The sequence below is a fragment of the Molothrus ater genome, chromosome 22 (genome assembly GCF_012460135.2).
Source record: "Molothrus ater isolate BHLD 08-10-18 breed brown headed cowbird chromosome 22, BPBGC_Mater_1.1, whole genome shotgun sequence".
Classification (NCBI taxonomy): Eukaryota; Metazoa; Chordata; class Aves; order Passeriformes; family Icteridae; genus Molothrus; species Molothrus ater.
In genome coordinates, this window is record NC_050499.2 from 351,336 (window position 1) to 374,114 (window position 22,779).

The following is a 22,779-nucleotide window of genomic DNA, read 5'->3' on the forward strand; positions in this document are numbered from 1 at the left end:
TATAAGGCTTTCTACACTTTTATTCTTCTCCTGGTCCAGCACATCTTTTGACCTCATTCAGCTTCAAGGTCATGTCAGAACAGTCACAAATTCATCTCCAGTATGTGCAAAATTCAAAAATATTTACATAGACAGATAAAACTACAAAAGTAAAACCAAAACTAATGGCCAGGGTCACGGGTTAAAGTGTTTCTTCAGAACCCAAGAGACAACAGTTTGGGTGTAGTTGAAAACATATTCCAACCTTTTAAATCAAGGTACAGTTTGTTTCCACTGATAAAAAGGTTTCTATGTTGAAGAAAACTAAAAGAGGATTGTTCTTGTGAACATCAATTTTTTCCTTTCCACTACAGTCCAATTTGCTGACAGACTTGTTCACACAGTGAACAAGTATCTCTGTATCTCATCTCCCTCTCCCCCATGCCCACTCTGTTACAGCAAAAAAACCACTTTGACTCTCACCCTGTCTTTGACAGTAACATGACACGGATGTAAGTTACAGTAACTCTGGTGTCAAAGACACCATCCTGAGTCACTAGGTAACAGTAGTGACAGCCAGACTCCAGTAAAAGCAGACATCTTCTCCATGACTTTGAAAAGCCACTCAACAACCCCTTCCAAGCAACCTTCCCTGCTTAATGAAGATCCAGATAACTGCTTTGTCTACAACTGAAAATGCACAGGAACTGTATTTGCAAAAAGTCCTTTGGATGAAAAAAGAACAAAAAACAGCAAGACGTTTCTTAAAACAATTTAACAGAACCCGGATTTTCACGTCTGAATTGAAACATTTTGTTTTGCAGTACAGCATGGTTTTTTCTGTGGAATTTCTACCCAGACATGGCAGTGCTGACCCTGGAGAAGCAAGGGCAGAACCCAGTCCAATTCCAAGCCATGGCTGGCGTTAGGCAGCCTCAGGTGTTTGGTTGGATGGAGGATGACAACAGGCTCAGGGAAGTTCTTAGAAAGTGATCCATGTTAAAACCAGTGGTCACAGCTGATCCTGAGTCTGCTTTGGAGATGGAGCTGTTGTCACAACCACAGTGGACACTGCTTTAGTTGAGCCAGAGACTGTTCCCTGCTGGAGATGGGAGGCTGGAACTGTTTGAATTCGCACCTGTGTGAAATGGAAAGAAATAACTCATCTCAAGAACAACCTGGTGACACAATGACTGCACCTGCACTGTGCTCTGGTGAAGTACCTGCTTCTGCTGCCAACAAAAACTCAGTGATTAGAACAACACCAAGCACCAAAAACACTGCCAGAACAGAATATGTCATAAGAAGATCATTCCATCTACTGCCCATGAGAGATGGTGACAGGAGACTTCCAGATGAGAGAAGGCGGCCTGAAAACTAGTTTGAATAAAAACCTATATGTCAGCTGCTTTTACACATTTTCAGAAGAAGGACTTGGATCCACTGGATACCTCACTTCTACAGACTTGTTAATATCAGCTGTTGATGCAGATTAATGATTTGGAATTATGGAACACTAAATTTCCAGACAGAAAGATGGATATGCAAATCAGTTATGTGATTTCTTCAAGAAAAAATGACCCACAAAAGCTAAAGTACAAAGCACTACAAAGACTGCTGCATGTATAGAAAAATCCTGACAGGACCTTTGGTTTTACATTCATTATACTGGCAGTGCTTCAAAAACATTTAAAAACTTTATTTGGATGGAGAGAACATAAAGGTGATGATGGATTCCATGTGCTAAATGCAAACACTACAACCAAGCTGTGTGCCTGGTTTTTTTTCCGCAATCCCATGTATCCAGTGTAATGCCCTAATGGAGATGTTAAGTCATTAAAAAGCAAATAGAATGATCATTCCAGGTGCCCTTACCTGTGTGGCTTGGCCTTGCTGCTGCAGCTGCTGTAGTTGCTGTGCAGTCAGAAAACTCACAGGCTTGTTCCCAGCAATCAGTTTAGTCCCTGCTGGCATTGTAGTCAGAATGATATTTCTGCCTAATCCACTGATGCTAAGGAATAATAATTGTTGAAAGGTTAGTAAACAGCACAGCAGGTTCAATCTTTCCAACTCCAAACCATTCTTCAATTGCTAGTAGATTATAGTTCTACCACATGGACTAACCATTTTAAGTAGTGGGGTTTTTTCCCCTCCATAGAACAGGCAAATATACTAGTGACAAGTTTATGCCAGCATTTATAAATATGACAGAGAATTAATTTAGCACACAAATCACACCATTAACTCTGGACCATGCACACACTGGGTTAGCCTGATCAGACCTGAACACTTCACAATGCAGAAAACAGCTGAGCACTTGAAATATTAACTAAGGGAAACACTATCAGAATTTATGGAAGAATAAACAAAAAGCCTTCAATATCTGAATGCCAGAAGAATTCTCACTAAGGCAGTTATCTTCTCTTGAATGGAGAGATAGCCTCAGATTACAGATATTTTTCAGTGTGTTAATTCTTGCTCAAACACACAGAACTAATTGAACAGCTGGCTTCAAGGCACAGAATGTTTTTTCTTTGGTGTATTTGCTAGAACCTGCATCTCAAAATAAATAACTAAAAGTTACAATCTCATTGCAGACACCATATCCACTCAGTTTCTTGCAGCTGATGGACCTGTTAACAGACTGCAATCCTGTTCCAGTCTCTGTCTGCTTGCTCCCCAGAAACCCACCGAACACAGACCTTCCTCAGCCAATTTCTAAAGCAGAACTATGAGATGCAAAGCACTCACTTGGCGCCAATGTTGCCCTTGATGATGGGGGCACTGACCACGCTCTTGCCCTTCACTGGCTGGCTGATCACTGACAGGGGTACTGTGATCCGTGCTGGAAGTTTGCCCTGGGGAATGGGAAGAACACATGAGGAGCCATGGGGAGCTCAGCAGAGAAACTGGTTGACAACACCTGCTTTGTGAGAGTCCTGTGAGCAGAAACCAGCAGCAGCTTTTTGATGAAATTTGTGCTCCAGTTCAGGCTCCTTAAAATTCACATCCCTCTCATTCACTACACAACTGTGTGAACCCTGAAAATCCACATCATCTTTGCACCACAGGATCCATGATTTTTATCCTTAGGAAACCACCATAACGTCATTTAGCTTACGTAACCACAATACAGTTTATGGTGCCTTCAGATTAGGGCATTAAAATAGCATTCAAGGATGAAATCAGTAAAAAAGTTAGTACAAGTAATAAGCACTTCTAGTTCTGAATGTTCTATGACACCATTCCAAGGGAAATTATTGCCAAGGTGTGGGGCAAGACACAGAGCTGCATAAGGCAGGACTTCAGATATGCAAAGTTTATTTCATTCACTTGCAAAAGGACATAAGGGAAGTATCTGACTTTTTGGGGGCATTTAGCTGCAATTTGAACACCATGAAATGAGTTGCAGACCCATACCCAGAATACATTGTGGCTTCCTCATCCTTGGAACTGTTTAAGGCCAGGTTGGATGAGGCTTGGAGCAACCTGATCTAGTGGAAGGTGTCCCTGCCCATGGCAGGGGATGGGACTGAATGAACTTTAATGTCCTTTACAACCTAAAATTTAGAACCTAAATACAACCATTGCATGACTGCCACAGTAATTTGAGTCTCTGTGGATGCAAAGAGCAGTTTTCAGCCATAAAACATCAGTGTATTTGGCACCCCCCTTCTTTCCCCACCCCCAGTGAGAGCTCAGCATTACTCACTGCCTGGGATGTTGATACCACTGTGGTGCTGACGGGCACCTGCCGCACAGCTGTGGCTCCTGTACCAATGGTTATGGGGGTTCCCGCAGTTCCTGAGGACACGGCAACTGCTTTGGACACTGTGGCACTCATGGTGGGTAAGGAGGTGTGGCCTGTGCCAGCAATGCTCACCGCCGAGGACGAGGGCACCTGCTTAGCATGAGTGGCTACCGTTATGGTCTGCCCAGCTTTGGGGGGTATCACCCCCAGCCCCTGCACAATTCTGATAGTGGCAGCTGGCTTGGCCTCCGTGGATGCCACTGTGGTTATGGTTTTGCTCTTCTGATCTGCCACAGTCATGCCCAGGGCAGGCATCAGGCGGAAAGCAGAACTTGTTGGCTCTGCAGTCTTTAAGTCAGGGGTCACTTTAACCACGGTGCCTCCGGCTGGGCTGGAAGAGGCAGGAGACACCGTGCTTGTCTTGGCTGGAGACTCAGCAGTCTGGACAGGGTTGGATGTCACGTGCAAAGTCGCAGAGATGCCTTTCCCACCAGCACTGCTTCCCGCAGCTGCTGTGAAGAGGTCCTGAGTCAGTTTGACAGTAGTGACTTGAGACTTGGCCAGGGTGGCCATCATATCTGGAGTGATGCGCAGCACTGTTTGTCCCTTCGCGTCTGTGGTGATGGAGGATGGGGGCAGGCGCAACACATCCTTCCCTTGGATCCGAAAATTGGTTGCTGTGAGTGGAATGCCACTTCCAGCCTGGGTCTTCACGCCGAGTTGTCCTGTAATAGCCACCTGGGAGAGATCAGAGAAATGGTTCTGTCAAACTGGGACAAGGTCCAAAGCACACTCAAAGCAGAACTTCCCAACAGGATGATGTTTGCTCTCACTAGAATGCAAGTGGAATAAGACTAGCACTCAGTACACTACTGAAAATAGTTCTGGTTGTTTATCAGATGGCATTCCCAATCCCATCTGAAATAGGAAATACTTGTGGGGTTAGTTTCTTTTCCAAACAAAATGAAGGAGAGATCACTAAAGAACCTGCACAAACACATCTTTCACCTGTACATGAAAACAGGGCTCAAACACACAAAACTAGCAACTGTGTCAGCCTGCACAGTCCATCAACTTACACAGCATTACAGCTCTCAAATGTTTACATCTGCACAACAGGGAACAATCAGGTTGTGGAGCCCAGTTCCAAGTCTCTCCCTCCCTCTCACCTGCTTGATGATGTTCTGGCCAGCCACGTTCTGAATGATAGTGGTGGAGGAGGTGCTGGCAGCAGAACTGCCTGGAGAGCTGGTCACTGGCTTCACAGCAGGGCTGGGCACTGCAGGCAGCCCCGTCACAGTGATACCTGCCTGGCTGGCCATGGAGCTTCCTGCTCTTGGCACCTGCACAGGGCTACTCTGAGCTTTTACAGGCAGAGTCATCACAGCCTACAGAAGAGAGGAGGAAGACTATGAGCAGACTACCACAGTAGGAACAGTCTAGTGATTCTTCTTTGTATTGTGTTAGCTTGCGAGTTCAGGGAAGTTCACAAGAATTCCCTTGCAAGGATTCCAACTGCTTGGAATTGTAGTGACATGGGTGTCAGTATCTTTTTCCAGGTAACAAATGACAGGACAAGAGGAATTGGCCCAGAGTTGCACCAGGGAGGTTAAGTTGGATATTAGGAAATTTCTTTTCACAGAAAGGGTTGTAAAGCATGAGAATGGACTGCCCAGGGCAGTGGTGGAGTCAACATCCCTGGAAGCATTCAAAAAAATGTGTGGATGATGCACTTAAGGATATGGTTTAGTAGTGAACATGGCAGTGTTGCTGCTGTGTTCTTTGCTGGAATTGATGATCTTGACAGAGTTTTCTAAGCTTAACGATTCTGTGATTCTAAGTTCTATGGACTTTTTATGTAATGCACAATTTAATGATGCCAGGTAAATATGTGAAAAACAGAGCACTGAACAGTATTGCATACATAAAACTGTTTCTGTGCTCTTGACTGCAGTTAGCGCATGCTTCAAATGAGCACAGAATGCCTGTGCATCACACAAAAACACTGCAAGTCAGATCAGATGTCAGATACTCTACCCCTTCCAACTCACCTGAGGGAGCACTTTGGTTTGTGTGGCTGTAGCTGGAACACGGATTTGAGGCACTGACGTGGGCTGCTGCTGGGTGACCACTGGGGCTTGCTGGGACATAGCTGGGAGGCTGGATTGGGCAGTGACCACACGGACCTGTGGCAGGCCTGAGGAGCTGCTGTGACTGACCACACGTGGGGTGGGCGCTGGCCCTGGCTGTGCCTGTGAGCTCTGAGCTGGGGACAGCAACGTCCCCAGCTGGGGCGTGGTGGGAGAAGACACCAGGAGAACACTACGGAAAGACAGAGCCAATAGGTCAGCAAAGATGTAGGAAATTCACACAATCACAGAATCACTGAGGTTGGAAAAGACCTCTGAGATCATCGAGTCCAACCTGTGACTGATCCCCACCTTGTCACCAAGCCCAGAACACTGAGTGCCATGTCCACTTGTTCCTTGGTCTCCTCCAGAGATGGAGACTCTACCACCTCCCTGGGCAACCTCTTTCAATGTCTAATTATGCTTTGTGAAGAAATTCCTCCTGATGCCCAACCTGAACTTCCCCTGGCACAGCTTGAGACTATGCCCTCTTGCCATGCTGCTGTTTCCTGGGTGAAGAGTCCAACTCTCACCAGCCTCCAACCCCCTTTCAGGGAGTTGCAGAGAGTGGTAAGGTCACCCCTGAGCCTCCTCTTCTCCAGGCTAAATAACCCCAACTCCCTCACTACTGAGTTATACAAATTATTGAAAAACAGCCAGCAGCATTCCCAAGTGACATAGGGGACAGAAGCAGTACCTCTGGCTGGGTTTTGCTGGCTCTGACCCAGCACCAGATACACTCTTGCTGACTGCAGACACCGGTGGGGGCGAGATGGGTGTTGCTGGCAATGCAGGGGCAGTTGGTGTCACAGGAGTCACAGGAGTTGGTGGCATGCTGGAGTCACTGAGGCTCAGCTGACTAGGATCTGCTGTGCTGGTGGGGAGGGCTTTCACAGTACCCTCCTTACTACTCGACTTCTACAAAGAAACCACATTCAGCATCACAAAATCTAGGGTTAATTGCTGCACCTTACAGTAGGCTGAGCACTTCAACCTGAGTTCTATATGGTGGTGAATGACACTCTGCTGTTAAATCCTGAAATCCAACGTGACTGACTGTCTGCCTTTCCCCAGCTGTAACCTTGGATGAATTGGTGTGTTTGGCTGCTCCTGCTCTCAAAGAAAAGTGCACCTCAGTTATGACAAACGTTCAGAACATGCAGATTTCCACCTTGGTTAATGTGCCAATAGACAAGTACTTCAGAAATATTTAATATCAGACATCCAAACCCTGAGGGCTTCAGCAGAGCAAGGGGGAGAACAGACATGTTCCACGCACTCTGTTAAAAATTAACCTCAAAACTAGATCTGAAAGACCATCCCTTTGATAGGGAGCACAAATGAGAGGATAACAGTGGAAGCTGTGTGGAGGAAAAGTTCCCTCTCTCCCTGTTCATTTTGTGCACTGACATTCATATACATCATGAATTACTAACTCAAACATGGTAATTTTCATCACCTGCTATGGATGCAGAATTTATGGATTAAATTAAGACTAATCTCCTTCTCAATCCCAAAAGCAGCTGTGCAACCCTGAGCAAAGAAATCTACCATTTTAGCTGGAGGTTTTGGCTTCTGAAGAGCTTTCTTGGCCTTTGCTGCAGCAGCTTGAGCATGATGGATCCGTTCTGCAAGGACAAATTAATGGTTAGAGCTCCTGAACACAAGCAGACTGATTTAAGGAAGGGGCTAAGTAAGAGGTGCAGATTCTTCTTCAGACAAGGAATTAAACACACAGTCATGTAACGGTGCAAAGAAAAACATCTAGAAAATTAGCCAAAAAGGTTGAAAATAAGACACACAAAAACATGTATCTGCAGTTATTGCACATGGGATGGTATTTTTCAAACAAATGCTTCAAAGTGACACACTGCTCTTTAAGACTGGGATTAAGTGCTGAAGGACTAACATAAGCAATTTGACTAGGGAAAAAAGCTAGACTGACAAATCAATGTTCATTATCCATCTTTATAAACACTTTTAATTCTTAAGATCACCAACTCAGGCTTACCAAACTCTTCCTCGGTCCTGTCCCGGTGCAGGTAGATCCACAACTTCCGCCCAATATCGTATTTCACACAGGGATCTTTCTCATAATGCAGTCGGTCCAGAGCACCACTAACAACAGTGTTAACCTGAAGTTCAGAATTCAGAGATTACAAGATATCCTTTGCTGGACTAGCCATAACTGATTAATAGCAATATGATACTATTTGGTATAAAACCTGAGTAAGCTGCGAGCAATCTCCATCTGAGGGAGAAGTGACTGAGGGCAGATATGGCATCACAGGATGGTATTTGCCACCTTGGGTTACATGGAGCTTCCACCAAAGCTCTGAAAATTGACTGTTCCTCAATCTAAAATGTGACCAGCTCCATCACAGTGTTAACTCTATGGCTTTTCTAGCTGGTTTTTCATCATCCAAAGTTGGTGCAGATTTGCAGCAGCTCATCATAGTAGTACACAGCTCCCTTTTGCTCATCACAGCAGCATAAAAACTATTGGACCTTTGCCACTGAATACTGCCTGGCAACATGCAGTGTATTTTTATGAGAATCTGAGGCCAGACAAGACATCCAACTTACCTGAGCACTTGTAACATCTGGGGCTAGGAACTGGGAATCTTTGAGCAGCTCACAGATTTCAGCTCGAGTTCCCTCTCCATTAGGAAGGCGAGCAGCAGCATCACGAACTGAAACAAAAAACCAGAGCTTAAACTTCCAGCCGTAACTGGACAGCAGTACTCAGGTACTCCATGAGATAAATTTTGGGACTGCTCTCACAGTGTCTACTTGCTTACTAAAATCTAGCCCCAAAAATCCCTCAAAAATACGAGGAGAGATTATAAAGGATCATTTTAAAGTACATCAACTGTGCCAACTTTGTGCTAATAGCGATGAACTTGGGTACCAGCATTCAACCCCAATGTAGGTTCCTGAAATCGTTGTTTTAGGGGTCAGAGGAATGTTTTTCTTCTTTACAGAAGTTTTTCTGGCCATGACCTTACCAAGAGATAAAATGGTGACATATGCTGGTCTGTCTGAGCGCAGGAGAGAATGTTCCCGGGCTTTGTTTAAGGAAGTTTCCTTGTCAAACACTCCCTTCACAGGACCAACAACCGACTCAAAGCCATGCATCCGGAAGGTGAAGGCTTTGTGGGGCTGGCTGTAACGGTAACGCTCCTGGAGGTGAACACAAGAGCACTGACTTTACCAGGAAATATACAGCAAAGCCTCATGTCATATTACCAAGTGAGTTGTTATCATTCTCTAGAGAAAGCCTTTTTAAACAAAAGGCTCAAATACTGCTATATAGACTTATTTTGGATCAAGAAAATCACAAACTATTCCATGCAAAGTACAATGCTCCACCTCAGCAAGGTGTGCAGGTGCAACGCATTCACTGTCAAGCAGCTGCACAGACTAGAGAGGTGCCAGAAATACAAGAGATACACCTTCTGTCCCCTTCCCCTTCCTCCCTTTATCTGGCTAAAGAGAGATTTCCAAAATTTAACTTATAAATTCTGTCCTGTAGACAGCACATGGAGAGAAGGGAGAAGAATCCCTATCATGAGTTTGCCCTCTAATTCCCACTTGCATCTACTACAGATAAGATAACTAAGTGGATGGTTGCACTCACTGACACTTATTTTTTGCTTGCACACATACATGGCCAAAAAATAAAGAGGTAAGTGGGGAATGGTGGGGGATGGCAAAGGAGACAGCGGGGTTGGCACAACCAACTGACACTATCAAGTCCGTTAATTTTATCCAATTAGTTTTTCCGAAATTAATTTTTTCCACTGGAAATACTGATGGTTTTGAAACAAGGCTATGTCATTAGCAAGTTTTATGCAAGGCCAAGATACTGACTTCAAGGCAGAAGCAACATATCAATTCTTCACATTAACTACATTTGTGTAGAGTATAAAACTGCGGTCCTACACAAATTCTCCTGATTTAGTGGCCAACTGTTTTAACAAGTGCCTTTAAAATAAAGAGTCTCTTCTTACTTGCTCTTGAAACACCCGTTTCTCCTCTCCAGTGCTAGGCCGGACTACATAGTCAGTCCTTCTGAAACAAAGGGCACCATCAGTTCTGAGCACAAGAAGCCCACAACAGTCCCAAACGATGAATTCCCTCATCCTTCTGCAAATTCTTCTGAACAAATCCTGAAAATATTTATGGTAACAAAAGCAAGCCCTGCAGAAATCTTAAAGTATGCTATGTGCAGTACCTGAAGGCAAGCAAGGACTATAAATTATCTCATTAGCAGAACCTAAGCTAGACTGCAGCTTTGCTCTGATAATATATGTGAACTTGGATAAAATCAGTTGATTTCATGAAGTCCAGTTACTGCAATTATAAAATCAAACTATCAAATTTTCTCCTGCCCCATGATGTAAAATTGTTTTATTTTAAGATCCAGAGGCACAAGGCCCAAATCTCACAGATTCAGCAGCACTACAAAGGCTTTCAAGCAGTGTTGCACACTTACACTCTGGGCAGTGGCATGGCATCTGAGCTTTCTTCATTTTCCTATTGAGAAAGAAATGTCAGTGTTGGGTAGAACACAGTCAGGTTTTATGCTCCTAGAAGGTGATTTTTGTCTCACTCACTTTGAAAAAAGTCTGGTCTTTGGTCTCCAACCAGAGATGAAACAGTGCTGCCAGTTCCTTCTCATGATCTTGGTAACTACCTAGTAAGAAATAATGAAAATGTAAAAATAGTACTCTTGTAATTGTTAGGAAGCCAGATGCTTGTAATTCCCAGTCCTCTCCTGTTCCCTTCTCTCCTCAATGCATCACCAGTCACAGATGTTCAAACTGCAATATTTGAGCACCTCCAGGCTTAGGAAATGCTAAATCCCAGTGATTCCCAGGAAATGCTAAGTCCCCAGTGATTCTGCTGGTACAAAAAAAGATGGTGCTTCAACTCCTAGCACAGAAGGCAAGATGCTGTTTGGGACACAGTCCCCTGTTCCCACTCTCCAAAGTAATCCCAGTTACTGAATCCAGAGCAGAAACACTGGCCTACATAACCTCCACCAAAAACTGAGAAAGGGATCAGAGGAAAAGCTTCCTGACTCCAAATCTCTGCCAGTTTAAGCCTGCAAATGTGATCACTAGAATCACCATAGTTAAGAATGAAAAATCCTGTGTAGTAACTAAAGGAATGAACATAAACACAGAATATCCGTAATTCAATCAGTATGAGCCTGAGCACACTGATCATTAAGTTGCTCTTTGGTTCCGAATTTTAAAAATGAGAATAGTAGCAGTTTGCTCTACAGAGAAGCTTAATTCCTTTGCAGTTGTGATAATTACTAATTACTCTGAATCATCAGAAGGTATGCTCTACAGAAGGGAAAATAGGAAGGTGTTCAGACAAATTTGAAGGCTGACAAACATGGTTAAGTCAGCAACAGAAAGAAATACAGCCCAGTGCCTTTGTTCATTTATGCTCTGTCTGCTGCTGATACTGACATCTTGTGAACACCTCAAAACCAAAACATGTATTAGCTCAGCTAAAAGAAAAGAAAATGCCTAACCATGAAATTAACAGCTCTGTTTGTGTTTCTCTCCAGGCTGCAGAAAGATGAAAAGTAAAGTCCTGGAGAAAACAACAAACCTTTACTATAGTACATATCATAGAAGAACACAAGGTACTCACCAAGCAATTTCCACTGCTGAGTTTTCTCCTTGAATTCAACAAAAGGTGAGAAGCTGGAAGGAGCATCTACAATGACAAATGTCCATGTCAGGGACATTATACCATTATCCAACCTCAAAATCATACTGTGGTTATGCAAACTGTCAAGTTAAAGACTCACACTGACAGACAGAGCATTTTAAATGGTTATGTAAGTGCATCTCTAAATTCATCCTTGCCCTTGGGAAGGGTATAGGATCCCTTTATCACCTTGGGAAGGTGAGCATCTCAAGAGTATAAGGGCAAGCACAAGGAAAGAACAGAACAGGATAATGAGCCTTCCAACAACAGGCTGTCAGCTAAGAGCCTCTTCCTGCTGTCCACCATGTTCAGACCAGTTATTTAGTGCACCGGGATGAGAAAATGCCAGCTGAGAACTTTATCTTCAAGCTGAAGAGGAAAAAGAAATATGAGGCCCCAGGGACTGTTATTGTACAGTGAAAATTCATGGGCTCATGGGAAGAGAACTTGAGATTTACAGTATTCACCAGCATTATGGACAATATGCTGCAATACCACCACAATCTACTCTGTCTCTGCCTTTAAAACTTCTCACTAAGCAAATCAGAACCACAGAATAATTCAGTTTGAAAGGAATGGCTGAAACTCAACTGGCCCAAGCCCAAGATAGGCCAACTTCATGTTTCAGTGGATTGCTCAGGGCATCATCTAGTTTAATTTTTATTATCTCCAAACACAACTACAACTTCACACTGTGGGGGAAGAGACTAATTCCTTCCTGCTTCAAATACCCTGCCTGAAGCCACGATCAGAACATGAGAAACTGTCTGTCTAGAGGCAATTTCACAGACATTTTCACATACTTGGGAATCATGCTGGGTCTTATCTACTATCCACATGCAAAATAAGTCGACCACAACCAAGGCATGTCAACCAAACAGCCTATCACAGAAATACTGCAAGCAATACAAGGATTTCTTGTAGTGGTGAATGAGAAGTTGATTAGAGCTATAATGCAAACCAGGACTGACTAGAACAGAGGAGCAAGCACAATTAGTATTTTTAACATCTCTTCTTACCTCTGCTATCACCTGCCAAATACTGCAAGGCAGGTAAAACCAATTCAGACCAATTAGGGGCAAAGGAGAACCAGTTATTTAGTGCACTGGCATGAGAAGATTGCCAATCGAGAACTTTATCTTCAAGCTGAAAAGGAAAGATAATTATTTTAGTAATGATCTCACAAGTTTAAACTATGACTGTCTTCACAGAAAACAAACCAGCTGAACATATGCAGGGGACAAAAAGGTTTTTATGTACGTGAAATAATCACCTGACTTTTTCAAGTAACTCAGCACCAAAGAAGGGGAAAACACTTCCCGATCTCTGCCCTTAATATAGAAAATATATCTAACCATGTTCTATAGCATGGGTATAGAAAAACTCACAGATTCAACTGACTAAACTCATGAAACATGTTAAAACCAGAATGTGGTAGCACTCCCACAAGGTTTAATTTCTTTAATATGTAATCTAAATCTTATTATAATTTACAGCAAAGTAAGTCTGGAGAAAAGTCACTATACAAAGCTGTAAGCTCCTGTATTCTTTGCTTCCTAGTAAGTGGGTGGTTCCTTACCACAGAGAGAATAGCAGGTCCTTCCAGAAACAGTATCTCCAAAAGAAGGAAAAAGAAGCTGGATGATATTTCATTTACTTCAAGGCATGGCTTCATATCTTCAAGAGGTCTTCAAAAGAAAGAGAACGCAGAGTAAATCCACTGAGTAAATATCACCTCCATATACAAAGATGAACACCACGTATTTCACACATCCCAAACTGCATGAAAACGCAGCCTGCAACAGTCCCACAAAAACGTGAGCTGAAACATGTTGCTTTTTCCATCCATGTTAGGTGTTCAGGGCCCTCTGGAACACTTACTCCTCTTTGACAGATGACAGAGGGAGGGGGGAAAAATCCTGAGACATTGACGGGAGTCCATCTGCATTGCCAAGAGAGTCAGCCAAATCTTCCACCTCAGATTTAATAATTTTTGGCTTCTTTTTTTTCTTATCTTCCTTGTCCTTCACCTTTTTCTTGAGGGTTGCGAGGTCAAATAAGGCTTCAGATATGATAAAAAGTTAAAAAGAATACTTAGCTTCTTACTATACCTTAATGAAAGTCATAAACTATTTAAGTCTGTATCTAGAAATGTATGTTGTGTGCACTCGTTCACACATCAACCATTCCACCTTTCCAGCTGCTGTCATAAATCTTCACTTTCCCCTCAACAGAAAACCTCTAGTTTTTAAATCAACATATATGAAATAAAAAAGCAAAGGATCCACTGACTTGCTAAGGAACCTTTCCTGCCAGCATTCACTCGAGTCATGATGTCCTCAAGGGTCAGGTCTGTCGTGACTAGATCCGGGTGATCCTACACAGGAAAATAGTAGAGAAATTAAACTGAGAAAGGACAAAGTTTTAAGACAGCCACAAAGTGAAGAAGTACCCAAAACTCAACACCAGGATCAGCTTATTAAATTATTTACTGCAATAAAAGTTGGGAAGTCTTCTAACCCTGAAAGCCAAAATTTTGTCCCTCCAAAACACATAACTAAAATTATAAAATCCTTCTATCAAGACGAACATGGCCAGAAGCTGCATCTATACACTGACAATTGAACCAAACTTACAATAATGAGCTAATGGGTAAGTGCACACAAAAAAGAGCAATCATTTAGTCACACAGAAGTACCCTGATCTTTATGGCTAAGAGATAAAAACATCAAAGTTAAAATGTGGTCCCACCCCCCAAGACTTTTTGACATCTTACAGGCTGACGTTTTCGTTTCTCGTGGTGCTTCTTCAACATCATCTTTAAATCACTTTCTCCAAGTTCTATCTTGTCTGCAATGAAAATAATTATTTGCAGATTTTTCCTCTATTGTTACCTTCCACACTTCTTAGAATGCCATTTTCTATCCATTTACACTTCCAGCAATCTCCAAATTTCAGTAACAAATTTCTCCATATATGAATTTCCTTCATTCATTCATCCATTCATTTCAGTGCTTCATTCAGTCATCAGACTTCACTGCTGATGCAAGCATGGAAAAGAAGCCAGAACCAGCTTAAAGAGTTTGCAAAATTTATTACAGTCACCATAGGAGGAATTCTCAAGTATTTTGAACCTGGACTATGCTAATGCGTCAACCACTAAAATATAACAGAGGAATCAGTAATATTACAGAACTATGATTCTTGTGTTCAAATATTGGCATTGCAAGAAGAAAAAGATTAAACTGGGAAAAGAGTCAACTGTTTTGAAGACTGCAAAAATGAAGCATCACATGATTTCCCATCAAGCAATAGATATTACAGATGATTTCCTGCAAGGTCTCAAGGTAGTCCTCCCTCCTCTAGCCATACTGACCTTTTGTTTGGTTCTCACCTGCAGTTTTCATGTCCAAGGTTGACAACGTGGGGATCACTCTCAGGGGAACTGGTGGACTTGAACAACGTGCTGGAGAACGTGGAGGCCAAGAGATTAGATCTAAAACAGAGGTATAAATTTACTTCTGCAAGACCCATCACCAATCTGCTTAACTATTACCATGTGTTCATTAGATCCCAGCCAGTGGAAGTAGAGCCCAGAATCAAAAATGTGTCTTTTTCCATTCACACATGGAGTCTTCAGTTCAGCACAGGGCATTACCTTCTTCATCAGAAGACAAAGCAGTGTCTCCACACTCTTCTTTCACTTCCCTCAGGATCTTCAAGTAGCGCCGATGTGTCCGTTTGTCTCGTTCTTCTGAGTCGTATGTTGGTGGGAAGTGCTTTCTCCTTACGGTCATGTCAGGGCCTCCTTTCCTAGCTAATTCCAGCAAGTGCTGAAAGGAGAGATTCATGTGACATTAGCTATGGCAGCTACAGTGCTGTAAGCCAGGAGAGGTAAGCCCAGCTCAGATAACTTCCAGCAAGGTTACCATGAGGTGCCATCAGCGTCTCAGATCTGTACAAGGGGAACCTTAGGAAGAATCAGTATCTGCCACACACAGGATTTTAAACCTAGCATTTTAGACCATCGTTTAAAGGGGAGAAAAAAAACAGGTGAAATTTCTGCACCTTCTTCTCCACACGTAACACTATGTGCCAGTTTATGTGAACTGTTGAGAAGAACTAAAATCATTGGTGTGAGGTGTTGTTTCCACACAAATATGTAACAATGTGTCCTTTGAAAAAAACATTTTACTTCTCATGGCTACAGAGGAAATAACTTCCCATGTATTCTATATTGTTGCCCAATTAAGCTGTGGATGCCCCATCCCTGGAAGTGTTCAAGGCCAGGAGCAACCTGGTCTAATGAAAGGTGTCCTTGCCCATGGCAGGGGATAGGAATGAGATGAGCTTTAAGGTTTCTTCCAACCCAAATCATTCTGGGATTCTCTATTTCTCACAACATTGTAGGCCATTTTACAAAGACAGACTTTCTTCTTCATCCCTACATACTAAATGTTTCAATGTCTAAGTGTAATGAAAATAAATGAGCAATAAACACATTTCAGTTGGTAAAAATTTGCTCACAGAAGTATCCACAGAGGAAGACTTTACCAGGGATTTGGAGGAATGAGAATCAGAGGTTTAGATCCACATATTTTCTAACTGTAGTTGCTTCAGAAATGGTAAACAAACAAAGGTAGAATGACTTGTTAAGAAAATAATAAGTTGCAAAGGTGCAAATGCAGGAAGTGGGAACAAGGTGGGCATGAAAAGAAGACAGGTCACACAAGTGAGAGCTATGAGAGTTACACAGCCTGAAATATAGCAACGGGTCTATCTGGCCCACTGGAAAATCCAGAAGCATTACTCATTCAGTTCATCAGAGGAAAGGCCTCAGAGAACTGTGACTGCACCAAGACACTTTTAATAAAGACAAGTTATTCATCCCAGAACACACTCACATTGCGGGAAGCGAGGATCTGCTTGAGCAGCCTGTAGAAGTACTGCTGCTGGGCACTCAAGTAGCGCTTGTACTGCGACTTGTAACAGAGCTGCCGGTACTTCACCACCTCGGGATTGAAGTGTCCATCTGTAACAAAGACAAAACACAAACTGGGTTTTCAACTGCTAGCTGAGATCTTGCCCCAAACCTGCAGGGAAGCTCACGAGGCTGACTGACCCCGGAATAGTTTCTGGGCGATGTGCAGCGGATTCCCAAACCGAAAGTTCTCCCCACTGAACAGCGCTGAGATGAGTTTGTTTTGATGCTCTTGGTTGTTCTCAGGGAAGTGAGGCAGGAATTTTTTTAGGTGTTCTTGCTGCTCATCTGTCAGGACCTCCTGCCATGTTGACAAGCTGACAACCTCAAAGAAGATCTCAGGCTAAAGAAAGCAAGAAACAACATTGAAGAAAATGCAACCATGTTTTTGACAATTTTCCAGCCCTTGATGCTTTTTAAGTAACACCAGTCATGAGACACTGTTTTATAAGACACAGGAAACAATAGAGCATAAAAATGAAAGGTCAAGAAATTGATACTACTAACAAGAAAACAAATTCAAAGCTTGCAACAATCTTCTTAAAGGCAATTTTAAAATAATAAGAACATAACAGAATTGATTTAAAAGATATTGTCCTGAGATTAATCAAACACTTGACACTTTTCCCAAGGCAGTCAAAAACACCGTCCCTTTCCAGTTTGCTCTGTAAGCCCCAAAGAGGGAGTTAAACACATTGTTTATATAGAGACTATGATAAGGTGAAGTGTCTCAGCACTACTCACATCCTCCAGGAGGTCCTCAGGCAGACTGACCCGGGTGGTGCCCAGCATGCAGTCCTCCATAATCCGTGTGCAACTGCCCTCCAGCTCCAGGGGGTCTGTGAGCATGTGATCCAGGGAATCCATCCTCAAGCCCTCCTGCTCCTGGAAAACGACAGCAAAACCCTCAAAAAACAAAAATCCCAAACCCAGATACATCCATCCTGATGTGAGGAATGATGGAGGACCCACCTTTGATGGGTGGTTGTTTAAATGGTAGCTACGGAGTGGGCCTTCAATATCTGTGTGTGTATATATATATGTGTGTGTATTATGTATACACACACATATATATGTATACATATCAAACCCATACATACACACACACACATATATATATAAAATACACATGGAGAAGCATGATCATGCCAATGGAGAAGTGCTTTTCCAGACAGGTAGGTTGGGAAGTACAGCTGACCCATCACACTTTCCTTCCCACCTGCAGGAACTCTTTTCAACACTGTTAAACACCAGGACAGACTACATTTAAATCCAAAAGGCGGTTTTAGGGTGCAGAAGCGAAGGTCAGGTCTAAGGTGGGGTTTGTCTCAGGTTGAAGGTGTGACAGGGCCAGGAGCCCCGTCCCCTCCGGCGCGACACAGCCGGACCGCTCTGAGCTGCGAAGAAACGCATAAAACACGCGAAATAAAGAAAAGGGCAATAAAAACACGCAATAAACCGGGTGGGACAGCGAAGAAAACAGGAAAACAGGTTTATTTCATACCCCTCACGCGGCCCGGCTGAAGGCGGAAGGCGGCGGCGCTGCCGCGCCTGCGCAAACGCCCCGCCCTGCCGAAGTGCGCATGCGCGCGGCCCCGGAGTCACGACAGGCGGCGATAGTGCAGTGGCCTACAAGAGGACAAATGTGTAAGTTCCCCTAAAAATACGGTGGAATGCTGAAGCCACCTATCAGTGGCAGATTTATACGGCTTGGCTGCAGTCCTGTGCAGTGGATTAGTCATTGAGATGCTGTGGTAATATTACAATGAAGTGTTGAAAGGCTGAATATTTTGAATTTTAATGCCAATTTTCATACAGCAAACGGAGGTTCTTCCTGTCTCTCCGCGCCTTTACCCACTGCCAGCCCCCTCCAAGGACGCACATTAACAGTTTCCAGAATAACACTCATTTAATAAAGTCTCGACTGGTTAAGGCGCAGGATTGCAGGTGACAGTAAGGCAATGTACTGACAAGCTCTAATCTGTGCCACAACTTGGCACACGAGAAATCAGAGTGCAGGTCTTACCCAATGAGCAAAAGACACATTCAGTGCAGAAGTTACAATGGGCTCTTCCCTAACTTCTCCCTGTTTTTAACTTGTTCTTTCTTTACATTTAGGTGGAGCTTGAGTGACTGAGTCACATCTTAGTGAGTGATTGGAGTGGATATGTCAAGATAGTACCTGAAATCACCCTGGGATGGGGACAGGAGTTGCTCCTAGAGGGATTTTGTCATGGTTTGCTGATTCAATGGACATCATTCTCATCTCCCTCAGTTTTCAAAGGCTATGCAGCTGATCAGCTAGAAAGAACTTTTAAACTTTACCTTTTAAATTTAAAAATAGTTTTTAAAATTCCATACTTTGCAAGGGTTTCAATGGAGACACAGGGGCTCCACTCCAGTCCACTCTTCACTTATCCTCCCTTGGACTGTGTTGTGGGAGGTCAGAAATTCTGTGATCCATCCAGAGAGCAGCAAATGTATTTTTCCCTGTAACCGCTATACTGTTATCATCCCATCTATCCACACTCCACCTCACTCACCCTCCACTGAACACCTTAGCCCAATGAACAGATTAGTCATCGCGAGTAATTAAAAAAAAAAAAAGAGAAACAGATTTATTATTTTCAGGTTGGTTTGGTTTTTTTTTTTTTTTACACCTGCCAGGCTGCACAAGACTCTGAACACAACAACAGTCACCAAATGTACAATAAACATACACAGTTAAATAAGAGATGGGGCCTGAGCAGTCCAAGAGGTGCAAGATCAGGGTGCGCAGGCTGGGATTGTTTTCTTTTTCCTCCAGGAAAATATAGAACCTGACCCAGAATGCCTCCAAGGGACAGCATCTCCAAACAAAACACAGACCTTCCAGGCAACTGAGAGGACTCTGGATTTACACTTCTGTGGGATACAACTTAGAGAGATCTTTGGGTTGCTCTGGTTTACAAACAATAATAATACATCCCATTCCTTCTGCACTGCAGAAATGGAGAAAAAAATCCGTGCAACCTTTGCCATCTGTGCAATCACTGCAGTTCCTTATTTTGGAAGGAAATTCTGTGGTACTTCCATTTTCAGACTTGCTTCTTTCACAGGCAATTCATTCAACTTGTGACACTAGGAATTACTTCACCTGGAGTCAGGCCAATAGCCCAAGGGTGCTGCTGCTGCTGCAGGGCAGAGAAACTTTGATGAGGAAAGATTTGAGTTCAAAAAGGCTGTTTTAAAATGGTTTTCTGTTTTAAATAGTTTTCACTTTTAAATAACTGGTAAAACTGTCCTCATTCATGGACCGTTCCAACAAAGGTGAATAGAGCAAAGTAGTTTTTAAACCCCACATGTGCAAGATCAATAATGGCAACATACCTGATGTTCATCTATTGTCAAACTTTTAAGATTCTTAAAATTGCTCCTGCAATCCTCTAGTATCCCAGTTCTCCATTTCCAAGTCTGCTATTTTCCTACTACTTGTAGCATTTCTGGCTTGTTATTAATTTAGCAGCAGCCTGAAATTCTCCCTACTCTCTTCCCACATAAACAACATTGCAAGGCTCAACATTGTAATTCCAAAGTCCTCAGCAACACGAATTCAAGTTACTGGGCATTGTGGTTGTTTCTCCACATTGCCACAGTGGCTGGGCTGCCAAATCCACAGAACGTAAGGTCACTCACTCATCACTGCACTTGACCAAATGGGAGCTCTGGTTCATGTTAATTCTACCCGGCTCATTAGTGCCTCAGTATGGTGGTACAGCAAGAGAAGAGAAATCCTAGGAAAAAAAGTAATCCACATTTTGGCAAGTCACTTCAGAGTTACCTCAGAACACTTCTCAGCTGGCCAGTATTGGCCAACTGATTTATCTCAATACTATTTCCATGCCACATTAACAGATATATTAATTACCAAAGCCATGCCTGCTACAAGGCTTTGCCTACAAGGAACCAGATTTGCTCTTGTGCAGCCTGAGTGTGGAGTTCCCTCATGTCAAAGAGCTTTACCTCCATAAAACCTGATACCACAATGTGTAGTGCTTACTGACATGGGTAATGCACATCTGAATCCATGGGAATATCTATGGAAGAGTCCCATAATCACACTCAGTGCAGTACAAGAGAAAACAAATCAAAAAAACTTCTCAAGTTCTTCTGTCTCAAGGACCTCTAAGACACAGCATCCTTCTTTGTGTCTGTTTTATAAATAAATGTATCCTGATATGCACAGATGAGTTTTCCAGCATTGAATGGAAATTCAGACATACACAGCATATCCCACCAGGAGTCAATGGAGTTCTAGTCATGTTTTTGCAACCACCAGAATGCCTTAAACAACCAAGACAACCTGTGAAGAACTATGTAAGGAAAAACATATTACATGGCCTTAAAGATAAACCTTCTCTTTCCCTTTCTCCTGGTCCCTAAATGCAACATGAATTCTGTATGTAGACCAGGTCCATCACATCTGGCAACCCTCATGGATGGCTTTCCATGTCCCATAAATAGTGGTCCACTAGCATGTTTCTTGTATGTTTCCCGAGTCCATGGTTGGTTGTATTCTGGAACTGTCGAAAGGAATTACAGTACATTGTTAACAAGGTTATTTGGAAAAAAAAAAAAAAAGAAACCAACTCTCCATCCAGTCTTGAAGAGGAGAAATATATTTACTTTGAGGTGGCCACAGAGATAGCAACCCTGTCCCTTCAGAGGAGTGCTCTGTATCCTCGTTTTCTCCTTGTACAACTATCTTAGATCACAGCAGAAGCTACTGTGCAGGTTTAGCTGAGCTGCTTTTTTTGTTTTGTTTTGTTTATAGGCAAAAAAGCAATTTTCCCTGCAAACACTGGAGGGAAAAGAAGTAACAGTGGCTCTGTACTACCCTTAGGTGCTCCTAGGACTTCAGTCAGTTTGTTCCAAACAACATGGGTTTAAGACTGTGCTTTTCTTGCTTTCTGAAACTGCTGGGTAAAACAGGGCAGGGCAGACAGCACGTAAACAGTTCTGGGAGGGCTGGAAAAATAATAATTTAATGGACTGCTTCGGCACATCTTCACAGCTTCATTGTTCAATCCGTCCCCATAAAGGGACACCACGAACCACCGCTTGGCTGCTGCTGCTCCTTTCTGCAGGCAGTCTGCTCATGTGGCCCAGGGACATTCCCCATCACCTTGGCTGCTAGAAGCCACAGGAAGCAGTTCTGCCATATTCTAACAACTTACATGATGCTCTCCTGTTTAATGGCTCCTGTTAAAATATACATACAACAATCTGCCAGGAAGGCAGGCTTTTTGCCATACAGCTGAAATAATATTGTTTGCTGGACACACTTCCAAAAAGGAAAAATAAGGGTCAGCAGACATGCCAAAAATAAAGTCCAGGGCCAGCAGAGGTTTCACTTCTCTTGTCCTTTTTCTTAAAAGCTGCATCAAAAGCACCCCAGAAGGATTCTGAGGGTATTTCGTGGTCACTGTGAAGTAAACCCTCTTAAAGCATTAACAAGAGCTCCAAGATTTTAGTAGAAGGTAAGTGAGCATATACATTAAAACATATAGAGCCCCAGGGTACCCCCACATCTGGGCTGTCAGGGAGGTGACAAGGACAAGCAAATGGCACCATGAGGCTCTTTCACTCGTGCTCTGCTGAGAAAGTCCTGGGTTTGGAGATGTGCACTTCACTCCCGCCACTCCCGTTGGTGGTGGTTGTGATGATGTACTGGGTGGTTTGCTGCTGGTTGCTCGTCTGGGATTCCAAGGGATCTGTATGGGCTGTGGGCTGGGAAATGCCCACCTGAACCTCACTGGAGAGTGAAGAGCTTTGTTTACCATCCAGATCAGGCGGACCTTCAGATATCACGTAGTGAGTCTGCATGGGGAATATAGAAAATAACTAATAAACACTGTATCTTTTGTAACTTCTCTAATGGTCTGCTGCCAGACATTTTGGTGTGAGCAAGGAACTTACTTAATAAGCTCTATTTCGTTTAAATGTATTTGACAGCAACATAACGCCTGTCTTTTGATTTTAAGGACATTGGACTTACTTGGCTTTTGGTTAATTTACAAATGGTTAAACTCATTACCAATTAGACATTCACTATAGAATATAATAGTGCAATTTTCAATTGCACTATTCTGAAAGGTTTTTTTCCTGTATTCCACATGTTCTAGCAGAGGTTGCATTCCCAGTGACTAAGATCAACACAAGCCAAT

General features: G+C 43.0%; 2 protein-coding genes across 14 annotated transcripts in view; both read right to left on the reverse strand.

The window, feature by feature from the left end:
- NFRKB (nuclear factor related to kappaB binding protein) lies at positions 1 to 18,148 on the reverse strand. 5 transcript variants are annotated; one of them, XM_036397382.2, is made up of 27 exons: positions 17,793 to 17,967; positions 17,546 to 17,595; positions 17,318 to 17,458; positions 16,715 to 16,916; positions 16,497 to 16,624; positions 15,251 to 15,425; positions 14,987 to 15,088; positions 14,369 to 14,442; positions 13,885 to 13,969; positions 13,474 to 13,654; positions 13,172 to 13,280; positions 12,612 to 12,738; positions 11,533 to 11,598; positions 10,479 to 10,558; positions 10,358 to 10,398; positions 9,873 to 9,933; positions 8,868 to 9,042; positions 8,446 to 8,552; positions 7,871 to 7,994; positions 7,411 to 7,487; positions 6,557 to 6,777; positions 5,782 to 6,052; positions 4,900 to 5,118; positions 3,692 to 4,468; positions 2,731 to 2,837; positions 1,855 to 1,990; positions 1 to 1,117 (listed from the first exon to the last, which is right to left on the reverse strand). In XM_036397382.2, the coding sequence occupies exons 3-27, from the start codon at positions 17,438 to 17,440 to the stop codon at positions 992 to 994; spliced, it is 3,894 nt and encodes a 1,297-aa protein (XP_036253275.1). In that variant the 5' UTR covers positions 17,441 to 17,458; positions 17,546 to 17,595; positions 17,793 to 17,967; the 3' UTR covers positions 1 to 991. The 5 variants fall into 5 exon arrangements, with proteins under 5 accessions (XP_036253275.1, XP_036253274.1, XP_036253276.1 ...); XM_036397381.2 differs by lacking the exons at positions 17,546 to 17,595; positions 17,793 to 17,967 and adding an exon at positions 18,078 to 18,148; XM_036397383.2 differs by lacking the exon at positions 17,546 to 17,595.
- Positions 18,149 to 19,165: 1,017 nt separating this feature from the next.
- Positions 19,166 to 22,779, reverse strand: part of PRDM10 (PR/SET domain 10) — a 45,668-nt gene continuing 42,054 nt past the window's right edge. For all 9 annotated transcript variants that reach the window (XM_054517088.1, XM_054517089.1, XM_036397392.2 and 6 more), the window contains one exon: positions 19,166 to 22,432. In XM_054517088.1, coding sequence (XP_054373063.1) covers positions 22,196 to 22,432 — 237 coding nt within the window. In that variant the 3' untranslated portion in view covers positions 19,166 to 22,195. The remainder of the gene's footprint in view (positions 22,433 to 22,779) is intronic.